The sequence below is a fragment of the Gekko japonicus genome, unplaced genomic scaffold, assembly GCF_001447785.1.
Source record: "Gekko japonicus isolate JY-2015 unplaced genomic scaffold, Gekko_japonicus_V1.1 scaffold31, whole genome shotgun sequence".
NCBI lineage: Eukaryota > Metazoa > Chordata > Lepidosauria > Squamata > Gekkonidae > Gekko > Gekko japonicus.
In genome coordinates this window covers 2,456,787-2,480,081 of record NW_015161404.1, presented here as the reverse complement: position 1 = coordinate 2,480,081, position 23,295 = coordinate 2,456,787, and the positions used below count along the sequence as shown (strand labels likewise).

General features: G+C 43.3%; 1 protein-coding gene across 1 annotated transcript in view; it reads left to right on the top strand.

The window, feature by feature from the left end:
- GLIS3 (GLIS family zinc finger 3) overlaps nt 1–23,295 on the top strand; it is a 221,049-nt gene that overhangs the window by 184,995 nt on the left and 12,759 nt on the right. The window contains exon 8 of the mRNA XM_015426024.1: nt 8,909–9,093. Within this exon, the coding sequence (XP_015281510.1) occupies nt 8,909–9,093 (185 nt within the window). The remainder of the gene's footprint in view (nt 1–8,908; nt 9,094–23,295) is intronic.

Below are 23,295 nucleotides of genomic sequence, written 5' to 3'. Positions count from 1 at the left end.
GCTTTAATTCCAGCAGCCATCTTAAGAACAACACATGTCCATCTGAATCCTCTAGGCATTCCCCGTTTATTAACAGAACATAGCTACCTCCTTCTGCATTGGCATGGGCTGGAAGCCTGAGTTAAATGTCCTGAGTGAAATGGGTATTTTTTAAAAATGGGTGTTTGTTTTTTTAAAAAAAGAATCCGCCCTAGATTTGTTTTATTGTATAGGCCTGATTTGGAATAGGAAGGGAAATGGAGGCTTCAAAGTAGGGTTGCCAGGTCCAAATGGCAAGTTGGCAGGGGACTTAATGGGATGCTTCAGAAGAAGGGATGGAAGAAGCAGGCCATGCCTATGTCACCTCCAGGTGATGTAGGAACATTGGGAATGTCAGGGATGACGTACCTACGTTACCTGGAAATGACGTAGGCACATCAGTGATGTCAGGAGGTGATGCTCTGGTTTTTGGGCAAAACTCTATGTTTTGAAGCAAATACTACCATAGAGTTTTGCCCCAAAACCAGAGCATTGTCCTGACATCACTGATGTGCCTATGTCACTTTCAGTTAACATAGGCACATTGTGTTTCGGGTAGTAACTGCCCCCCTCTGGCCAGCTGGCTGGTGCTGGGGTAAAGCACCAGAAACCGGGGGATCTGGGGGGACCTGGTAACCCTACATCAAAGAGACATTTATGTGGGTCATGGTAGCCATCATATTTTCTCATCTGAGACAGTCATTTGTTCTTCTCCCACCTGGAGAAAGATTGACAGGCCTGGTCATTTGATTTTCATGGACCAATTTGATTCTCATGGACTTAGAGAGAGCTATAAGGATAGTAAAATGTGGTTTGGATCCTATTACTCTTAGGTGGATCTGTAACTGGTTGACATATCGCACCCAAAGAGTGCTTATTAATGGTTCCTCATCCTCTTGGAGAGCAGTGACAAGTGGAGTGCCTCAAGGATTTGTCCTGGACCTGTTTTGTTCAACAGCTTTATCAATGATATGGATGAAGGAATAGAGGGATTGCTTATTAAATTTGCAGATAATACTAAACTGGGAGGGGCAGCAAATATGGTAGAAGACAGAGTCAGGATACAGGATGATCTCGGCAGGCTGGAAAATTGGGCTAAAAGAAATTTAATGAATTTCAATGGGGGTAAATGTAAAGTTCTGCATTTAGGCAGGAAAAATCAAATGCATAATTATAGATTGGGGGAGACTTGTCTTGGCAGTAGTATGTGTGAAAAGGATCTAGGGGTCTTAGTAGACCATACACTGAACATGAGTCAGCAGTGTGATGTAGTAGCTAAAAAGGCAAATGAAATTTTGGGCTGTATCAACAGAAGTATAGTGTCCAGATCACGTGAAGTGATGGTGTCGCTTTACTTTGCTCTGATTAGACCTCACCTAGAGTATTGTGTTCAGTTTTGGGCACCACAATTTAAGACGGATATAGACAAGCTGGAACGTGTCCAGAGGAGGGCAACGAAGATGGTGAGGGGTCTGGAAACCAAGTCCTATGAGGAAAGGTTGAAGGAGCTGGGAATGTTTAGCCTGGAGGGGAGACAACTGAGAGGTGATATCATAACTGTCTTCAAGTACTTAAAGGGCTGTCATATAGAGGATGGTACAGAGTTGTTTTCTGTTGCCCCAGAAGATCAGATAGAACCAACAGATTGAAATTAAATCAGAAGGGTTTTCGACTAAACATTAGGAAGATCTTCCTAACAGTTATAGTGGTTCCTCATTGGAACAGGCTTCCTCGGGAGGTGGTGGGCTCCTTCTTTAGAGGTTTTCAAAAAGAAGCTGGATGGCCATCTCACAGCAATGCTGATTGTGTGAACTTAGCCAGATCATGAGAGGGAGGGCAGGCAGGGTTGCCTTAGTGTTTAGTTCTTGTGTCCCTTTCTTACACACCCAGGGAAATGCTGATCGCCACTTTGGGGTCAGGAAGCAATTTTTCTCCAGGCGAGTTTGGCTGGAGATCCTGGAGGTTTTTGTCATCTTCTGGGCGTGGAACAGTGGTCACTGGAGGTGTGGGGGTGAGGTATTTGTGAATTTCCTGCTTTGTGAAGGGGGTTGGACTAGATGACCTTGGGGTCCCTTCCAACTCTATGATTCTATGATACCTGTACCTGAATAATGAACTACTGTGCTGTTGTATCAAGTTACTGAGTATGATTTTGATTCCAAAGAACCTTTATTGTAAATCTTTAAACAAGCATAACAGCTGTTGCATCATTCAGTAACATAGCCTAAGCCAAAACTCTACCCTTCTATTTCCTGTTTCCTGTCCTACAATACTACATGCCCCAACAGGCCCTGTGGTTTATAGCCACTGCTATATCTATGTTCAGAAGGTAGCTGATTACAATATGCATTGTACCTTTGCATCCTTTACAAGCATTCTTTACAACACCCATCCCACCTTCTGTGATAAAAAGACTCAGAAATCTCCATTCATACTCATGTCTGATGAAGGGAACTTTGACTCTTGAAAGCTTATATGTTGGACTCTAAGGTGCTACTGGACTTGAATCTAACTACTGCATCTAAGAACACCACATTTACTGAGTTGGATGTGCCTGGTTTAACGGGGGGGGGGCTTGCTTGTCTATGGTGCTGAATTAAAGAGAGATGGACTACATAGCTGGCAGCCTGACACCACCTGAACTGTCCAGTAAGGATAGTAAGGAGGTGGGTAGCCTGCATTCTGCCATTTGCCTTAAGGAGACCACCTTCTTTTACTTGTATGTCAGGGTGAGGGTACTCACTCAGGTTCCTGCTCTTGGGTTCATACATTAAAGGTGGGTGTGCTCAAAACATCTATTTATTAACAAGGAAATATAGGAGCATGAGCAACTGATTTCAGAACAAGGGCAATCTATACTTCTAGCTCAGCAAGGACTCCAACCAATGAGACTAAACCAACACACACAAATATCAGGTGTTGCTCAGAGGCACTGCCTTACTCATGGGGTAGCCCTAACAGTGGAGTAGCCCACTTCTGACCTGAACCAGAGACCCATAAAATCAGGCCAAAGAGAATACTCTTGACTTGTGCTAAAGAGCTAGCCAAGCTCAGCATAGGGTTTCAGTCTAAGGTTACACAAGGCACCCTCGACGGCAATCTCCATATCTCTCTCCACCCAGCAAAGGTATACATATGGAATGACCACGAGTTCCTTCAGGTAGGTATCTGCATTTCCAACGCTATTCAGCAGTCATCTGGTGAAACCTTCTCTGTCACCATACCCTGACAAAGTCCCCTTTGTATGATACCTATGTCTATATGGAAATCTTTTGTCTCAACACTTGCTCATCCTGCCCCCTCCCTTGGGATACCGAGACAAATTGATCAAATTGATTAAATCATCAACAATTCTTCCTGACAAGTATTAGTGACACATTTCCTCCCTTTGTCTACGTCTGAGAATCCATTCAACCTACCTTGGTAGGACCATCACCAGTCCTCAAACACATTCAATCTGCACTGGTAAGACCATCAATGATCATTAATTTAATCACGTCACGGTCCAGGAGACTGCCCCTTGAATTCCTATAAAAGTAGAGAGTAAGCCCTGCCTCAGTGTGCACTCTGACAGCACCTACTATAGGGTACACCCCCAAAGCCTCTTTCTTTGGGTCTCCTTTCTTAGCATGTGTCACAGCTCAGGTGGGGTGTCACCTGAGGCTGCCACCACTCTGGTTCCAGGCTCCTCTGAGAAGGCCCAGAGCACCTTCCCAGGCCTTTAGACCTCCCTTTGACTGAATAATAGATGTGAGGACCAGGCAGAGTGAACAATAAAAATAGTTTATTTTAGGAGAGGTCAAACAAACAAGGTGCAGAATTATAACAGTAAGTGGGTGAAAAGAAAAGCAATCAAATGCCCTAAGGCATCTAAATATGTAGTGTCCCTAGCTCTCTATTTGCAGTGGCCTTAGACTACTCACCCTTCCCTCAGGATGAGGGTCTCTTCCCTGCAGCAGCCTTCCTTCTGGCTCTGCCCTCTGTGAAGAAGAACTGCTTTTCCTGCTGCTCCAGATCTTTTATTCCAAGCCCTCCTCTTTTCCTATTGGTCAATTTTGGCTCCAAAACCTCTCAGGGGCTTCTGGGAGTTGTAGGCCCAGCCTCACCTACTGCTAGCCAGGATCCCTGAGCCTAGTAGGCCTCTGGTGGCACAGCCCAGATCATGACAGCATGGAACACTGACTGTTAATGCTTTCTTCTACACAGACATCTGGACAGGTAGTATGACCCCTATAACTGCTCCTCAAATATCTCTATCATCACCTCTTTATTTCTTAGTTCTGGATTGTATGTGTATTTTGATTGTTTAGCGTGATTGTATGCAGAGGTATTCTTTAAAAAAAACCACTGAACACTCTTTAAATCCGGAGTCTTCATTCTGAACTGGACCTTGGTATATATAGGTGTAATCTCTTGTACCCTTCTGGCCTCCTCTGTCTCATAGTCAATTTCCTCCAATATCGAGACAGGCCACTTGTAGTAACAAAGGGGAAGCAGACCATGTAATGTATGCAATAAACATATCACACACACACAAAACCTTTATTGGCATGAAAGCACAAAACATAATGGAAATACAGGAAAATATATATCACACAGCTTCCACCAGTGCCAACTGTGCAGATATTGGAACTTCAACAGTAGCTAGAAGCTTTCCCACGAATACATATCTCAAAATTGCAGCTACTACATTTTTCAGTTAAGAAAAGCGTTAAAATAAGAAAATCTGGATTCCTACAGAGGTTTTTTCTTGCTCTGTTCCCTTAAGCATTAGTGAGCCTTTCTCAGTTCGTTTCACAATGTGTGTCTGTGTGGGACAGTTTTTCTCACTGGTTTGCCATGCTGAGGGGGAGTAATGAAATAAATCCCATGGAGTTCAGTGAAGTTTATTTCATGTTTTCTCACTGTACACTCTCTTTGCAGTCTCTCTTCCTTCTTAATCCTATGTTGTTTTAAATGTTCTTTCAATTGTGTTCATTTTTGTTCATTTTATTTGTTTAAAACCATAAGATATTGCAAACAATGTTCACAAGTATATAACTGAGAGATATCTCCCCTAATCAGGGCTATTTTGGGGCAGGAACGCACAGGAATGGAGTTCCGGCTGGCTTCAGAGTTGGCCACGCCCACTACAGCCAAAACCTCTGTGTGCATGGCTAGAGAGGGAAGGGGCGCCCGGGCAACCCAAGGGAAGGCAGTTTAAACTGCCTTCCCTTCCCTTCCCTTCAAGGGGGGCTTGCCCGGGCAAGCCAAGGGAAGGCATGGGGTTTGTGGCCTAATATGCTAATGAGCTGCGCTGTTGGGGTGTGGCCTAATATGCTAATGAGTTTCTGCTGTTGGGTGTGGCCTATTATGCTAATGAGTTCCTGCTGGGCTTTTTCTACCAAAAAAGCCCTGCCCCTAATTATAACTGATCTCCAGACGAGAGAGATCAGGTCCCCTGGAGAAAATGGCTGCTTTGAAGGCAGCCTGCTGAGCTTCTCCAAGCACACCCTTCCCAGGCTCCACCCTCCAAATTTCTAGGAGTTCTCCAACCCAGAGCTGGCAACCCTAACTGCACAGATTCCTTATTCATATTACATTCTTGTGTTTTCTTCTACAACTGCAATAATAAATGTGCACTGCCATTGAATATCTATCTCCCAGAACTTTTTTCAACCTGATTTTGAGAGGCACTACATTCCACTGCAGGGAAGACTCAGGAGGGACTGAACTATTCTTATCTGAGGAAACATCACTATTCTTGGGAAGCTGGGAAAATGAAACCTTTTTAACAGAATCAGAGACAAAAACCCAGAGGATATTAAGAAGCTTTGGAAACACAAAACAGTTATCTTAGTTCCACTTTACTTGCCAGAAAGTTCTAACCAGACAAGAATGGCTTCCAAGTATAGAGGAATAATCCAAAGAAGAGCAGAGGTTGAAACAAAGGAAACAGGCACTGGAAGCTTTCCACTGTAACTGAAAGACCTTCCTTTGAGGCCTGGAGAGAAACTCTTCATAGGGATCTTTGAACCAGCTTAACTTCTTGCCTATGACAGAATGAGAAGCTATTCCTTTCTTACAATAGGAATTTCTGCTGTCTCTGCTCTCTTCTGTAAGAATTGAGCATAGCCCAAAGTTTTGAAATGATTATGTTCTTGCGGAAAGAAAAGTACTCTGTAAAGCAATAGGAAACCCAAGAGGATAAATCCTTGAAGGGAAACAACTATTATGTGCATTTCTCTGGATCTGCATTTATGTGTCAGAGTATATAGACAATTCTGCCGTAAGGGTCCCACAGTGCAATCCTAAACAAAGTTACTGTTAGTTTTCTTCACTTGCATGACCACTTCCCTGCCTGGGTAATACATGCATCGACCCAGATGACAGCATAACTCAAATAAGCAAAATTCATGCTTATTTATGATCATGGGGCGCTCCCAAACTATGAGCTAATGGGGGGGGGGGTTTGAACAACATAGTGGTCATTTGGGTTAACTGATTAATCTAAGGTTGCCATCTTGCAGGTAAGTCCTAGCAGGGCTTTTTTGGTAGAAAAAGTCCAGCAGGAACTCATTAGCATAATAGGCCACACCCCTGACAGCACAGCTCATTAGCATATTAGGCCACACACGCCATGTTACCAGAAGTGTGGTCATCCAGCCACACCCACCTTTTGCTTCTTATTCTGTTTACCTTGTTTGTTGTCAAAACCCAGGGCTTTTTTTGTACCAGGAACTCCTTTGCATGTTAGTCCACACACACCTAATGTAGCCAATCCTAATGACTTCCTGCCACTGGGTGTGGGCTATTATGGTGTGGCCTATTATGCTAATGAGTTCCTGCTGGGTGTGGCCAACTTGGGAGCCAGCCGGAATTCCGTTCCTGTGCGTTCCTGCCCAAAAATAGTCCTGAGTCCTAGAGATATTCCATAATTACAATTGATCTCAAGAGATCACTTCCCCTGGAGAAAATGTCTGCTTTGGAAGGTAGACTCCATTGTATTATATCTGCTGAGGTCCCTTCCCTCCCCATACCCTCCCCAGGATCTACCCCCAAATATCCAAGAATTTCCCAACAGAGTTGGCAACTGTTTCCTCTCACTGATTTTCCTGATGCCTGGGAAAATGAACTTTGGTGTCAGCAGAATCATAACTAGCAAGTCACAGTTAATACGAGGTATCCAATATTTTCCTTCTGTGGGATAAATAGCTGCTTTACATATACATTTGTGAGTGAAATTTCTAAAATGTGAGGGGAAAAGGTTGAAAAGACTGTATCCAGTGGTGCAGTACTAATCAATTTTGCAGCACCAAGGGCTCCTGTGCAATAAAACTGGAAGCATCAAAATATCTAATCACAGATCTGGCTGACAGTAAGGGCTGAACCTGGAATTAAGTAGTAGCAATGTGCAGTCACCTATTTATTCATCACAATCCAACCTGAGCCACACCCTTATTTGGAAACATAGTAAATTCTCCAAATCCAAACAAAATTATTTCCAATGTTCAGCAGTGTTGGAAACATTCCAAACTGAAAGTTATTCTGACATTTTATTGTCTTATTTCATTCCCATCTTCTTTCCTGACTTTGGCACCATGCTTCTGTCTTATGCAGTATTCCTGGACTTTAATTAAATTCCTTACTGCAGCCACACATGCCCATTCCCCATCACTAACTTCATTTGAAGGCTCTTGGCAATAGAGAATTGGATAAAACCTTTGAATGATCTGGTCTGCTTAGCTTTTGAAGTCAGAATGAGGTACAAAGCAGGACTTTAAAAAAAATATCTGGGTTCTTATTGCAAGCATGGACTTCAGGCCATGGGCAAAATCTCTGATGGCAGTTTCCCGGTGGTTACAAGCTGGTATCGATTGTTGCATACACAAAATTTAATTTGCTGTTCCCCCAGTAACACTCTGTGATTTATTTGGGGACAAATCTGGATTGAAACAAGGCCAAGTTTCTCTTTTGTGAGATGGGCAGGCTGTATAAGTAGATGCTATAGTCACCAACTTGAGTAAGCCAGGAATTCATGAAGCGATTCATAAATCATTATAAAGACCACTACAGTCTGCTAAAAAGAAGACCGGCCTAGCTATACAAAATGCTGAATTATCACTGGGAAGCTTTTCTTAGATGTTAAATCCAATTTGAAATCTTTAAAACTGTCCTTTTATGTAAAGCTTTCAAAAGGATTTTTCCCCTGTGTTGTTGGCTGACAGTTAAAGCCATTTTTCATTGATTAGATTTCACAGGTGAATTTTGCAAAACACAGAGGATAATATCCCAGAATTCTTCACACAAAAAAGGCACCCACCTGTGCATTGTTTCTGATCCCTGGCAGCAAATCAATAATTTTTCCATGTGAATGCAAAAATGTAAAAAGCAATCCCACCTTTTTTCTATTCCCCTGAAAGATCTGCAAACCTGCAATTGTAGAACTTAAACTTCTAGCTGTATTAATATGTCGACATACACAGCAGGAGCCCTAAATATTTGGGGATTGAGATTGATTCCAAAATGTTTGTATAATTGCTTACTCAAATCCCAGCAGGCCTTGTTTGTGTGAGCTTTTCCCAAAGCATTGTGAGAAAAAGTACCTGAATGTCATTATGGTGCCTGTAAGTCATCATTAAGATCCAATATACTTTCTATATCTCAAGTTAAACAGAAGTATAGTTCAGTTTGAGGAGAAGTCTTTTGTATCACTTCCTGACAATCTCTCTTGTTGCCACTCCCCAAGACAGGAACTAATCCTTGAGCTCAATCCATCAGGCAGGAGCAAGTGCAAAAATTCATTTTTATAGCATTAAAAGAATATATGGAGGATAAAATTATTTAGATATTAGCTTTAAGGCAACAAAGTTGTCTGCTTCTAATGTTGGCTTTTTCCTTAATTCCCCAGATATTCAGCTACTGCTCCCTTTTCTCCTCACCATATAAGCCCCAGAAGAATTCCTGCTCCCCCACCCTTGAATCAGAAAAGGACACTGCAGCCTTCCAGTACCCAGCAAATTGTGGGAACCCACATGAAGCCATATGAGCCATTAACAAATTCCTCTTTTCAGTCAAACAGCATCCAGATCCAAGGTAAGTCAGAAAACCTCATTAATGTTGTTGGAATGGTTGGGATGCGAACTAGAACTCAAGAGTGTCTAAGAAAACTGGGTCCAGATTCTTCTCCAAAAGTGTGTGTTGGAATTCTTAAAGGAGCTGTTATGCACTGTTTGAAAAACAATTCCAAACAAATACTTCATTTAAAATTTTAAAACGTGGCTTTGAACCCATATTTCATAGGGGCTGTGCAATTATCATCAGCCAAAAGAGCCACATGGTCATGTATGCCCTATATGCCATCCCACCAACATGCATACAATACCCCTCTCTCTTCCCAGCATAAGGCACAGCAACTGAAGCTAGACAGTAAGATTACCAAGCTGGCCATAGAGAAATGGGAGTAAAACCATTACCACCCCAGTTTGCTCTTTTCCCCAGTGGCTGCCATGGTGATGGTCATTTTATTCACTTTTCTCTGCCAGCTTGCTCTCCTCCTGGCAACCACATGGGTGCTTGGATGGGAGTGCAGAAGCTGTGGAGGTGTGTGGAAAGGATGGGCCCTTTACTTCCATCCCTGGCATGAGGCTGGCCCACAGCTCAGGGGGACTCATATATCACTTGTCCTCCAGTTCCTCTGGCAGCAGCTGTTTTAAGGTTGGAACCACCTGTCAGTAACAAGTACTAACAGGCAACAGGCATTGCCCAGTTTTATGCAATATGTGGCAGCTGCCACATTGGGGACCAGTGCTCAGAAAATCCACAGGCAGCATGTGAAAGAGCCACCTGTCCAGGTTTCTCAGCCACAGAGTGAGCAAGTTACAAGTTACATTTACAGCAAGTTACAAATCATTACCCCTGCAAACCTTTTGCACTGCCCTAACATCTTTGTCCTTTAAATCACGGCTTCTCCTTATTCAGTGTTTCCTTTTGGCTCTTTAGAAAAAAGAAAACAATAATGCTGAGTACTTAGTTATGTTTCTCAGGAGCCTGCAAAAAAAAGAGAGAGAGAAGAGAAGAAAGTTTCCAGTTGTCTCAGGTCATGCTATTTCAATTCACTCCAAGAATCCCACGGAGCTACTTCATCAGCCTGGCGTATTTGGTATATATATCAGGGGGCAGGGAAAGCTTTGTTATCCTTTGCCTCCTGCAATTCTTAGCCTGCCTTCACATGATTTAGAGGGCTGTAGCTATTGCCACTGAACTTTCAGCTCAATCTGCTACCAAACAATAGTGACATTTTTCTGTCTCAATATGTAGTCTTAAACATGTCAGCTCCGTTTAAATTGGCTGTACCAAAGAGAAAAAGAGTTTCATTGCCAACAAGACTTTCAACAAAACAGGTTGTAAATGGTTTCCTATGCTGAAAGAAAAAAAAAATAACTGGAGAGTAGAAAGCACAGTGAAATCAATGGCTGTTAGAACTTAAAAGAAATGATGTTGCAGTCAGACGCAGACTAATAACCTTTTAATATTAGCCACAGTGTGCTCTGCTTACAGTGTACACATTCAGAACTTTACAGCTTCTTACACTACAAAAGAAAGAATGACGAACAGCTAATTCTATGACCAGTTGCTCTGGCAAAAATGATGCTGGTAACAGTGTCATCATTTGTGGCATTCCCCTAATGTTGTGACTCACGTCACAAGAGATGACCGTACCAGCAATTGCCACCATTAGAAGATGGAATGTTTTAGTGCCACACAAAGCTATTATACCACACAGAAATGGGCATTAAGGGCAGTACTGACTCTGCCTTTAGGCAAAGGGCCTTAGTTGGCTGCTTCCTCTCTGGTGGTCCCCTTAGTTGGCAGTAGCCCAGTGAAGGATAGCTTCTAGTTCCACCATCCATGTGTCACAGCCAATCGCTGATTCCTTGTTGTATATGCAGATCTTTAGAGTTTCCAACCAATGAGAGATGATGGATTTGTTAGAAAGAGAAAGTAGAGGGAAAGTGAGTGGGAAATTGGACAATAATGCAAAAGTCCTCAAATATGGCTCAGACGTTGACAGAGTCAGGTGGTTATGGCTCAAGTACCAATAGAAAGGCAGGATTAGGTTAGATATCCTGTGATAGGTGGGTTAGGTTATCTCCAAGAACTAGTGTTTTAGTGACATGTGAGGTGATTTAGGGGGAAATCCTGAATGACAAACTGTTTCAAGAGTATGAAACTCCTGAGTTTAGTGAGCTATTCCAAGTACAATCCAACCATTTCTCTCTCCAACAGAGACAGACTGTCATACCTGTAATCCTGAGCATGTGATATGGCAACTCTTCTAAAGCACAACTCCAGCTCCCCTTAGCTATAAGTATTTACTATGGTACACCCTTTAATTGCCCACCTAACCACTCTTTATAAGACAATCAGTGTTCCCTCTAAGCTGAGTTAGAGTGAGCTCACTCACAGTTTTTTTAGCCTCTGGCTCACAGATTTCTGTCTTAGCTCAGGAAGGAGGGCTCCAGAGCGAACTAAGTAATGGAGTGGCCAAACTGCTCACTCACAGTTTTAATGCCAGTAGCTCACAAAGTAGAACTTTTGCTCACAAAACTCCACAGCTTAGAGGGAGCCTTGAAGACAATCATAATTTATTCATGTTGTTGAAAGAAGGTGTCCCATCTGCAACTGCAGCATGGTCATTTTCATATTTAGCCCTATTGAATGCTTGCAAACATACCAGAACTGAAACTGCTTAGTCACGCTACTGGGAGTATGACAGATGGGGGGTTTACTGAGACATCACCCTGCCACCACACACTCCTCTTTACCGTTGCTCCTGCCTGCTTCCTTTCCGGTGAGCATGGGTATAGGAGTCATCATAGGCAAGTGGCAATGGTAAGAAATGGGCAGAGGGCTCCAGGCAGCAATGTGCCACTGGGGCCTTGGCACCTGTCCAAGAATACTGGTTCCGATGTTGTGAATTTTGAGCAAAATGCAATTTACATTTGTCTATTCATTTTATTTACAAAATTTATATCCTGCCTTTCTACCCTAAGGCCACTAACAAATTAAAACATGTATAATAAAATCACATTTTAAAACAATTTAAAACCAACCCCCCCACAAAAAAACCACATATTATTAAAACAATTAAAAACAGAGGTAAAATGCATGGTAGAAAAAAGTGTTGTCAAGTCACAGCCAATTGATGACAACCTTGTAGGATCTTCAAGGCAAGAGACAGACATGATTTGCCATTGCCTGCTTCTGTGCAATGACCCTGGACTTCCTTGGTGGTCTCCCACCCAATTACTAACCAGGGCCAATGCCACTTAGCTTCTCAGATCTGATGAGATTGAGCTAGCCTGGGCCATCCAGGTCAGGGCTGCCAAAATACCTGCAAAGATTAAAAAAACAAAACATTGGGCAGAAAGGAGGGATCCCTGAGGGAATGCCAAATGAAGCAAAAAGTCTTCACCTGTTCGACAACAGAAGATTTCCCTGGGGAGATTTTCAGAGTTTTGGTGCCATGACCAAGAAGGCCCCCTCTCAAATTGCCACCTGCCTAATCTCAGAAGACAGGGACACCCAGACAGGGCTTCTGAAGATGACTGTAGTCATTGAGCTCATTTGACCTCACTATGACTGGACTGCTTGGTTACAGGTCGCCGCCACTGCCAGGTCTGCTTTTTTTCATCTAAGACAGATCAGGCAGTTGGCTCCATACCTCACCCACCAACCCCGGATCTGGCCATAGTGGCCCATGCAATGGTCATTTCCAGATTGGATTATTGTAATTCTCTCTGCCCTTGGCTCTGCTCTGGAAACTGCAGCTGGTGCAGAACACAGCAGCACAGATGCTGAACTGCACTGGCTGCCTATTGAGTACCGGATCTTTTTCAAGTTGCTGGTGCTTACCTTCAAGCCCTGTATGGCCAGGGGCCTGCATATCTTTGAGACTGCCTCTCCTCTTATGAGCCCTGGAGAACTTTACAATCTGCAAATCAGCATCTCCTGGTGGTCCCTGGCTGCAAGGACGTCCGTCTTGCCTCAACTAGGGCCAGGGCTTTTTCGGCCCTGGCCTTTACCTGGTGGAATGAGCTCGCGTATGAGATCAGGGCCCTGCAGGACCTTTTATAGTTCTGCAGGCCCTGCAAGATGGAACTCTTCTGCCAGGCTTTTGATTGAGGTGGCAGGCATCCACACTACATTGGGCCTCCCCTCTGGTGGAACAGATCTGTGTCATCAACTGAAACCCAAATTATATTAGACCTCATCTATTGAGGTGCTGGTTAGAAATACGGGATTCAGTAATGGTATTTTAACTGATGTAATTTAATTGTTTTTAACTATTTGTATATCATTTTAATGGAACCCGCCCTGAGCCTGCTATGCAGGGAGGGTGGGATACAAATCCAATTAAATAAATAAATAAATACATGTGAGTTGAGCTACTCACCAAATCACCTTGAGGTTTTGCTCAAAGGTGGAAATGGATGCCATGTACGGTAACCACTTCTACTCAATTTTCTGCATAAGGTGTTGCATAAACGACAGGGTAAACTACTAAATAAGCTACATTTGTAACTTGTATTATTGCAGATTGCAGTACCTTTTCTTCCTGCACAGGTAGTGTGCAGAATCTTCTTGGTAACTAGTGAAGGAACCTATCCTCCAGGTTGCAGTTGAGCCATTAAAGGAACCTACATTTCAAGCACTGATAATTTATAGTTTGCCCCGTTTGCTCCCATACATCAGGTTGCATTCTACCACTCCATGCAGCTAAGTGTGCAGCCTTCATCTAGTACAAGTAGCCTTCCTCTCAAATCAGAAAAAAGTTCCTTGGGTTGTAGGAAGACTTCATACTTAGCTGAGAAGAGTGGTAGGGTACAATCAATCATTTAAATTATTTAAAGGGTTTGATGCAATCAGTTTTTACACTGACAAAAAGGGAAGGCGAGGTCCCCTTAGATCACCCCAAAACCTAAGCTGGAATCATGGGACTACCATGGACAAGAACCATGTGAAACCAATGCTATAGTAAGGAAGGGCATTAAATTAGATCAAGTGAAAAAGCTGGCTAGATCCAACCCGGGGGGGGGGGGCTGAAAAGAACTAAAAGTCCCTTGAGGTACATCCATGCACAAATTGTTCCAGATTCCAGCAGTTTGTTTGCATTTGCCATTAAGAAAATAAGATTGCTAAAAACTGATATTTGGCTGCATATGTTTAATGGTTGGGCGTCTATGGCTATAATCCTAATGGCACTTTCCTGTGAGTAAACCCCATTGAACAGCGTTAGCCATACTTCCGAGTGGACTTTAGTGTTGCCAGCCTTCAGGTGGGGCCTGAAGTTCTCCCGCTTTTACAGCTGATCTCCAGCTGACAAAGATCAGCTCCCCTGGAAAAAAATGGCTGCTTTGGAAGTTGGACTCTGTGGCATTATACCATGCTAAGGTCCCTCCCCTCCTCAAACTAGGGTTGCCAAGTCCTTTTTTTGTTGCGGCGGGGGGCTCCCGGACGGCATCCCAAGCACGCGCGCCGCATGCACGTCAGCCGGAGGTGACGTGATGATGCCGGGCACGCTGGGCAGGGCCACAGCCATCTGAGGGGGAAACATAGAGTTTTCCCTTCAAATGGCTGTGGCCCCGCCCCCAGCATGCCCGGCGTCATCACGTCACCTCCGGCTGACGTGCACGCCGGGGTGGGGTTTCTCCCGGGGCCCAATTCTGCGGTGGCGGAAATCGGGCCTCCAAAGCGGGGGGAAATCCGCCCCCCGGGGGGACTTGGCAGCCCTACCTCAAACCCTGCCCTCTCCTGGATCCACCCCAAAAGTCTCCAGGTTTTTTCCAACCCAGACCTGGCAACACTAGTGAACTTGCTTAGATTGCTCCTATGTGTAGGAGTTTGAGTCAGCAAAAATGGTTTAAATAGCCAGTGTGGTATAGTGATTACATTGCAGGATTAGGCCCTGTGAGGAAGCACTGAGAGTATGGAGAAGGAGCTTTCAGTTTCTCTCCCACCTGTTTTTGCCAGGGCAGCAGGGGGAGTTCTAGAGGTTTTAGACCTAATACCTTTAATCAGTGTGCTTTCTGGAGCATTCCAGCAGTTGGGCTACTCCCATGTGAGAGTGTTCAAGCTAGTTCCTGTTAGTGTTGGGAGTTCTGCTTTGATATCAAACTGGATATTTTATCCAGGCCTCTGGAAGTCAAGTCAGAGGGTCTTAGAGGTGAACAAGGTGGCCTTGTATATAGTACATAGGGTTGCCAACTCTGGGTTGAGAAATACCTGGAGATTTTGGGAGTGGATCCCTGTGGAGGACAGGGTTGGGGAAGGGGAGGGACTTCAATGAGGTATAATGACATTGAGTCCATCTTCCAAAGTGGCCATTTTCTCCAGGTGAACTGATTGCTGTTGCCTGGAAATCAATTGTAATCCCAGGAGATCTCCAGCCACCACCTGGAGGCGGAGAAGTCTAATAGTACACCCTTATGTGTATGCTTTAATCTGCTCAAAGAACTCCAAAAGGTTGGTGAGGCAAGACTTCCCTTTACAGAAGCCATGCTAATTTTCCCTCAGCAGGTTTTGTTCCTCAGTTTGCTTAATAATCCTTTCTTTAATAACAGTTTCTACTGATTTTACTGGAATAGGTGTTAGGCCAAGTGGCTTGTGATGAGTTACCTTTGCTGGTGAGTAGATCAATAATGAGAACCAAACTACAGGTCCAACCTGTAGATGCTGATGCCATTTTAAGGGGGAATTTAGCTGTTTAAAAATTGCAGCGAGGGCCTGATCTTTATCTGGCCAGCGCTGCAGCAGTACCAGCCAGTGTTGTTCTCCCACCCCCCGCACCTTTTCAAATAGCAAAACAGATGTTTTCAAACTTGAAAAGGCAAAGGGGGAACAAGATCAGATGATGCCACCTCAGTGTGGGCCAATCAGGACTGGGCCCGCATAGCAATTTTTAAATGGATAAATTCTCTAAAATGGCATTGGTGGCCACGTGTTAGACCCGTGGTTAGTGTAACTTGTAGTTTGGTTCTCAGTTCTGTATGAAGCCTTGGGTATATGCCATCTGGACTTGGAAACATTAGTTTTCAGTTTGCCTAGTAGTCCTAGAACTTCATCTCTCATCACCTCAATTTGGCTCAATTCTATAGGCACCCTTTTCAAAAACAGTGGCTCCTGTGTGGTTACATAGACCTCATTTTTCACAGTGAAAACAAAGACTTCATTCCGTTTCTTTGACATCCTCCTTAAACAATCCTTTCAATCCTTTGTCATCCATAGGCCCAAGTATCTACCTAAATGTTTTCCTTGTCTTGATACATTTGAAAAAAATCTTGAAATTTGTCTTACAGTTTTTAGCATTGTGCTCCTCAGATTCTCTTTTTGCTCACCATATTGTCAAAATTTAGATTTGTTTTGCCAGAACCTGTACTCCTTTCTGTTCACCTAATTTTGGAAAACGAACCACTTTTTAAAAGGAAAGACTTTTGTCATTGTGTTGCTGGTGATGCTGTAGAATCCATCCAACACTCTGTGGTTAAACCATAGTGTTTTGACCAAATGATAGAGCATTGCTGGTGACACGATGATATCAGTATGTTGCTTGCAATAAGGGCCCCCGACAACAGTAAGAACGTAAGAAGAACCTTGCTGGATCAGATCAGTGGTCCATCTAGTCCAGCACCGTGTCTCACAAAGTGGCCAACCAGTTACTCTGTAGGGGCAGCAGCACAGAGGATGAGGCTTTCCCCTAATGTTGCCTCTTGGCACTAATATTCAAAGATTTACTGCCTCTGAATGTGGAGGCCCTTGCTATTCTCCATGGCTAGTAGCCCCTGATAACACCTGTGCTCTGGTTGCCAGCCTCATGCTGGCAACCCTATGAGAGAATGGGGTTTATATTACCAGTTAAGAAGAATCCTTGCTATGTTTAACAAGTCCTTCCTACCCGTTGTTAATTCACTTTGCAAAAATAAGCTTTTGATGCCTGGGGAAGGAAGAACTTGCAAGGAAATGAGGGGGAAATCTACTTGTTTGGGAGCTTTATTGGAAAAAAAACCCCGCCCGGCATCCCTTTCTAGCACTTGGGGGGGGGGATCAGAATTTTCATGTGCTAAAGTCAACATTGGTACTAGGTAAAAAGCCCTTTTCTTGTTAGGATAAGCCCAGGGATGTTCATCCATCACTGTGCAGGGCTCAGGGAAACTCCTAAGCATTAGGAGCACAGGGGCTGTGTATTTCCTGAGTTTGTCAGACCAAGCTTCAGGAAGTTCCTTGACATGACTGAGGTACAGTTTAAGAAGAGTGACTTTTTATATCCTGTGGAATTTTAGTCTGTTTTTTCTCTTCTTTGGGGGTCTTTGAATCTATACTGATGAACTTGGCTGGTTTTATTGACCACTTCATACTGCTTTTAAAATTGTTTTTTATTGGATTTAATTGCTATTTTTTATGTTAGAAGTAGCTCCAGAAGTAGCTCTAGGAACTAGAGATCAAATTGCCAACATTCGCTGGATTATGGAGAAAGCAAGAGAGTACCAGAAAAACATCTACTTCTGCTTCATTGACTATGCTAAAGCCTTTGACTTTGTGGATCACAACAAACTATGGCAGGTCCTTAAAGAGATGGGAGTACCAGACCACCTCACATGTCTCTTGAGAAACCTGTATAAGGGTCAAGAAGCAACAGTTAGAACCGGATATGGAACAACTTATTGGTTTAGCATAGGAAAAGGAGTACGACAAGGATGTATATTGTCACCTTGTTTAATATATATGCAGAGTACATCATGTGAAATGCTGGCCTGGATGAATCACAAGCGGGATTTAAGATTGCTGGGGAAAAGGTCAACAACCTCAGATGATACCACTCTAATGGCAGAAAGTGAAGAGGACCTAAAGAGCTTCTTGCTCAGGGTAAAAGAGGAGAGCGCAAAAGTGGGCTTGAAGCTCAACATCAAAAAAACTAAGATCATGGCATCCGGCCCCATCACTTCTTGGCAAATAGAAGGGGAAGTCGTGGAAGTAGTGACGGACTTCACATTCCTGGGATCCCAGATCACCGCAGACTGTGACAGCAGCCATGAAATTAAAAGATGCCTGCTCCTTGGGAGGAAAGCGATGGCGAACCTAAACAGCATGATAAAAAGTAGAGACATCACCCTGCCAACAAAAGTCCGCATGGTCAAAGCAATGGTATTCCCAGTAGTCATGTATGGCTGCGAGAGTTGGACTATAAGGAAGGCCGAGCGCCAAAGAATAGATTCTTTTGAACTATGGTGCTGGAGAAGACTCTTGAGAGTCCCTTGGACTGCAAGAAGATCAAATCAGTCAATCCTAAAAGAAATCAACCCTGACTGTTCCCTGGAAGGCCAGATAATGAAACTGAAGCTCAAATACTTTGGCCACCAAATGAGAAGGGAGCACTCCCTGGAGAAGACCCTGATGCTGGGAAAGATTGAAGGTCAAAGAAGACGGGGGACAGTAAATGTTGAGATGGTTAGACAGTGTCATAGATGCAACGAACATGAAATTGAGCAAACTTCAGAGGACGGCGGAAGACAGGAAGGCCTGGCATGATCTGGTCCATGGGGTCGCAAAGAGTCAGACTCGACTGTGCGACTGAACAACAACAAACAGCTCCAGAAGCCTTTGACTGAGAATGAGGAAGGAATATTTTAATTAATGTATCAGCGCAAAAGCCCATCTCATAGCAGGGTTCGGACAGATCTGCTAAAGAGTTGCACAGCTCTCTGGATCTTTAAAAATTATAGCTTGGGGAAGGTATATATTTCCTACTACTACTCAGAACTTGGACAAACAATACATGAAATTTCAAGAGATTAGTCAAGAGCATACCAAATAAGGGAGATGCTTTTTGACATTAACATAAATGAAACCAGGGGAATTATTTAAGATAACTTATTAAATGTGTACCAAAGAGCCTCGATTGGCCAGGATCTCCTGGCCATGTTTCTTGAAATGTCTTGTTATGGCCCTAATTCAACTGTGTACATACAGAACCTGTTTCAAAAAGCAATAATCATGCTGATCAGGACAAGGAATGTATCAGGGGTGGGGACAACCAAACCCAATCCCCCCAGAACTGCTGTGTGTTTTTGAAGGGGACTCCCTGTACTTTAGCTACAGGGAGAAGAACCTTGTATGCAGTATACATTTACATGCAGTATGTCATTCACCTATCCAGGGCATATATGGATATGTCATAAAACACAAATACCATGGTGAATCAGTGTTTTTTGCACCAAGATCCTGCAATGCAAACAACCCCATACTAAGAATAAAGAAACTCTCCTCCCAGTCATTGCAATTTAAGTATTCCTTCTTCGTCTGCAATACAGTAGTTCAGGAACCAATGCAACTCATGTAATGAGGTGAAATCCACAATTCTGCAAAGGAAGAGAAGAGAACAGTATTTGCAAAGATCAGGGAAGTTCATCTGTGCTATTTGCTTTCTATTCACCGGTACCAAAAGCCGAATAATTTGCAGCTGGCATAAGCTCCATGTATCCCCTCTGGACCTATTCACCTGGTATGCCAAAGTTTTATTTATATAAAGGTTCTCTCATTCTTCATTTCCCACGTGCTGCATTTGACATTTTAGAATGTGTGTCAGAAAGAAAAGATGTACAGAAACATTCCTATAATTTTTATTCAAACACTTACTATGTTTGTAAATAGTTGTGCCCTTAGAAAGATCTTAAGGAAAATCATATACGTTCAGTATAATACACATAAAATAGTTTCTTCATCTCAAACTTTAAGGAGAAAAAATAGCTGATTATACATCCAAATCAATGGAAGCTTTGCTTGTGACTTTGTTTGGCTGAAAAGCATAGCCATATTTGATAACTAAAATCTTTAGCTTTGAATGGGACTAAGAAATCAATAGTAATTGCCACTTACATCTCTGAATGTATTCAGCATCTATAAAGGTTATTTTGCAGCTTTGGTAGAGAATTAATATGAAAAGAACTATTTATTGAACCTAGCTATGGGTTAGATCCATCCAGCCTTTTCACTCAGTCTCTTTAGCTCCCCTCCTTTCTAAAGCCGTAGTCCCACATGGCTTTTGGCCATGATTCCCAGCACAGGCTGTTTGGTGGTCTAAGGGGACCCCTCCTTCCATTTTGCTAGTCAATATGCTGTTTGGATCCAACCCTGTATCATAAATGGAGATTGGCACAAATTGAGCTACAAAGCTTTAAAGCAGGGGTGTCAAACATGCGGCCTGTGGGCCAAATCAGGCCCCCAGAGGGCTTCTATCAGGCCTGCAGTGGAACTGGCTATCTCCTGCTTCTTCTTCCAGTTCTTCTTCTGCTGCTTCATCGTAGCTTGCTTTGCTAGACTCTCTCAATCGCTCAGGAGAGATAGATAGGCAAGCTTCTGTTCCCTGCACTGTCTGAGGCTCCTCCCCCTTCCAGGGGGACAGAGGGAACGAGCCAGAGCTTGCTTCCTGGACAGGCTGCCTCAATCGCACAGGAAAGAAAAGCAAGCCTTTCTTCCCTTCCATTGGCCGAGGCTCCTCCCGGAAGGGAGGGAGAGAAGGAGGGAGAGCTTGCTTTGCTTGGCTGCCTCAGTTGCACAGATGAACTACAAAACGACTTTAAGACCAACAACGTTTTATCCAAGGTATGAGCTTTTGTGTTCCTTGCTGCAGTGTGCGCGTGTTTTGTTGGGCTTGTTATGCTGTGGCTCTCCTGGGTGCAACTGGGTTCCCTCCCCCTTTTCACTGTATTCATGCCCTCATGATCCAATCTTGCTCAGTAGGAAAGCAATGTGAACTATTTAGATGAGAAATAACAATAAGCCAGTGAGGTGGACTAGGCTGAAAGTGTGTGTCCAGACCAAGTTCACCCAGCACATTTCCTTTGGGGATTTTGAACTTAGACTTCCCAGATAGTAGGCTGATACTAATCACTGAGGAAGACTGTAGTTTTGTAGACACATAGCCCTCAGTCTGTGTCATGGTGCTGTTTCATGTTTTTGACCAGCACACAAAGTAATTTATGTACAAGAGCTCACAATGCCCAGCCATTTCATGTTTTCCCCTGGGTCCTAGGCTCACAATACCGAGCATGAGATTTCTTTTTTTCCCCTCCTTTTTTTTAAAACAAATTTTATTGCTCGGATATATCTTCATATTCAACAGTACAACTTTTCTTTCCACATATATCCTTTTCTCAATTCTCCTACCCCCCCTTCTCTTGGCCTCCCGCAATGCTCCCACCCCCTCACACAAAACAATTCTTATATTACTGTCATTTATAACCTCCTCATTATCAAATTTTCAGGTAACAATATAACATTATGACCATCTTCTCCATTTACTAAGTTCTGCTCTTAATAACTATCAAAGCAAAGCAAATTATTTTTACATCCCAATTAGTCTCTATATATTCTTTGAAATCAATCCATTCTTCAATAAATTCTTGATCTTCCTTGTTATTAAGTTTCCTTGTCAGTTTGTCCATTTCTGCCATAAAAAGCATTTTCTTTATCCACTCCCATATCTCTGGCACTCTATCTTGTTTCCAAGCTTGAGCATATGTCATTCTGGCAGTTGTAATCAAATACCATAACAATGTTCTTTTAGTTATGTTTACTTCTTCCATCTTAAGTCCTAAAAGTAATATTTCTGGCTCTTTTTTAAAAGTAGATTTCAAAATCTTTTGCATTTCGTTATGGACTTTCGTCCAAAAATCCGCAGCTTTGTCACAAGTCCACCACATATGGTAAAAAGAGCATGAGATTTCTGTAGTGAATGTCAGTAAATCAAAAGTAGGTTTGCAGCTTACAGATACACACTTGAACAGCATACTCAAGATTGTAACAGCACAGGCATTTTGATGCAATAATTCAGAGCAAGAGGTGTCAGTTATCAGACATTGTTAAATAAACAAAATATTGCAAGAGTGCTAATGTTTTAAGCATGTTTTTATTTTAAGTAAAAAAAATCTTTGTGTTTGTGTCCCTTATTCTACTACCTGGCATTTCATTTTATGACACACACGGCCCGGCCCAACAAGGTCTCGTTTATGTCAGATCCAGCCCTCATAACAAATGAGTTCAACACCCCTGCTTTAAAGGGACTGCAGAAGACAGCTTGAAAAACAGCTGAGGGGTGGGGAGGCACTCCCAGCTGCACAGCTCTTTTGGACTGTCTTGTGCAGTCACTTTAAACCAGTTAGTAGTTCGTGGCCCCACAAATCCCATTGAAAGGGACTGTGGTTCCTTTAAATGGGGTTTGCAGAAAGCCCGAAAACCGCCTGCTCCCCACCGCTCAGCTTTTTTTTGGGCTGTCTTCTATAATCCCTTTAAAGTTTAAAGGGACTGTATGTAACAGCCTGAAACATCTGAGCAGTGGGGAGCAGACTGTTCCCTGTCCCTCAGCTGTTTTTCAGGCTTTCTGCAAACTTCATTTAAAGGGACTGCAGTCCCTTTCAACGGAATCTGTAGGGCCACGAACTGATTCAGTTCATGAATGTACCTCCCAGTTTTGTTCATGGTTCAGTTTGTGGTTCAGTCGCTAACTACGAACAGACACAAACTGCATTTTTCTAGTTCATGCCCATCCCTAGTCGTAGTTAGTAAGATTAATTTGTAAATAATGGATGTGGATAAAAAAGAATGATTATGAAAGCATAGAGAATATGCACAAATTATCTGCTTCAACAGGATTTTTTTATTTCCTAGTTAATATTCATGGTCTCCAAGTTATGTTGGAGAATGTAAGTTTATCGAGTTCCGGTTGATGGTGGCACACTAGACAGACTCATCTCCCTGACCTCCCAGGGATGAGGTCTGTGCATGGCGGGAAGGAGGGGGAGCGCTGGCCCGTTACCCCCCCCCCAGGGAGCCTGGCGGAAGGCTCCTAGCCAGGGGACTTATGAGGAGTCGCCTCTTCGCCTATACGTTGTGGGTGAATTGAGGCACTCCTCCATCCCAGTGGTCCTTCCTGCACAGTGCCCAAATGGGACCTAGTGACGCTGACCGGGGCAAGCATAAAAGATCGAGTGGATGAAATGAAGTAAAGCGGGGTCGGAAGATCAGATATGAATGTGAGTCTGACTGAGCGAAACAACGGTTAAAGAGAAAAAGAAAGCTCCCTACCCCATGTTGAAAAACGGAAAGTGAAGCGGGCAGGGGAGGGACGCCTCCTAACCGCATGAACTTTTGAGCAAATCGGGGGGGGGGGGGCAGAAGAGAAGGCATGAATAACTGTTAAAAAAAACTTACAAAGGCAAGTTCAGGCATTTGGGCGCATAT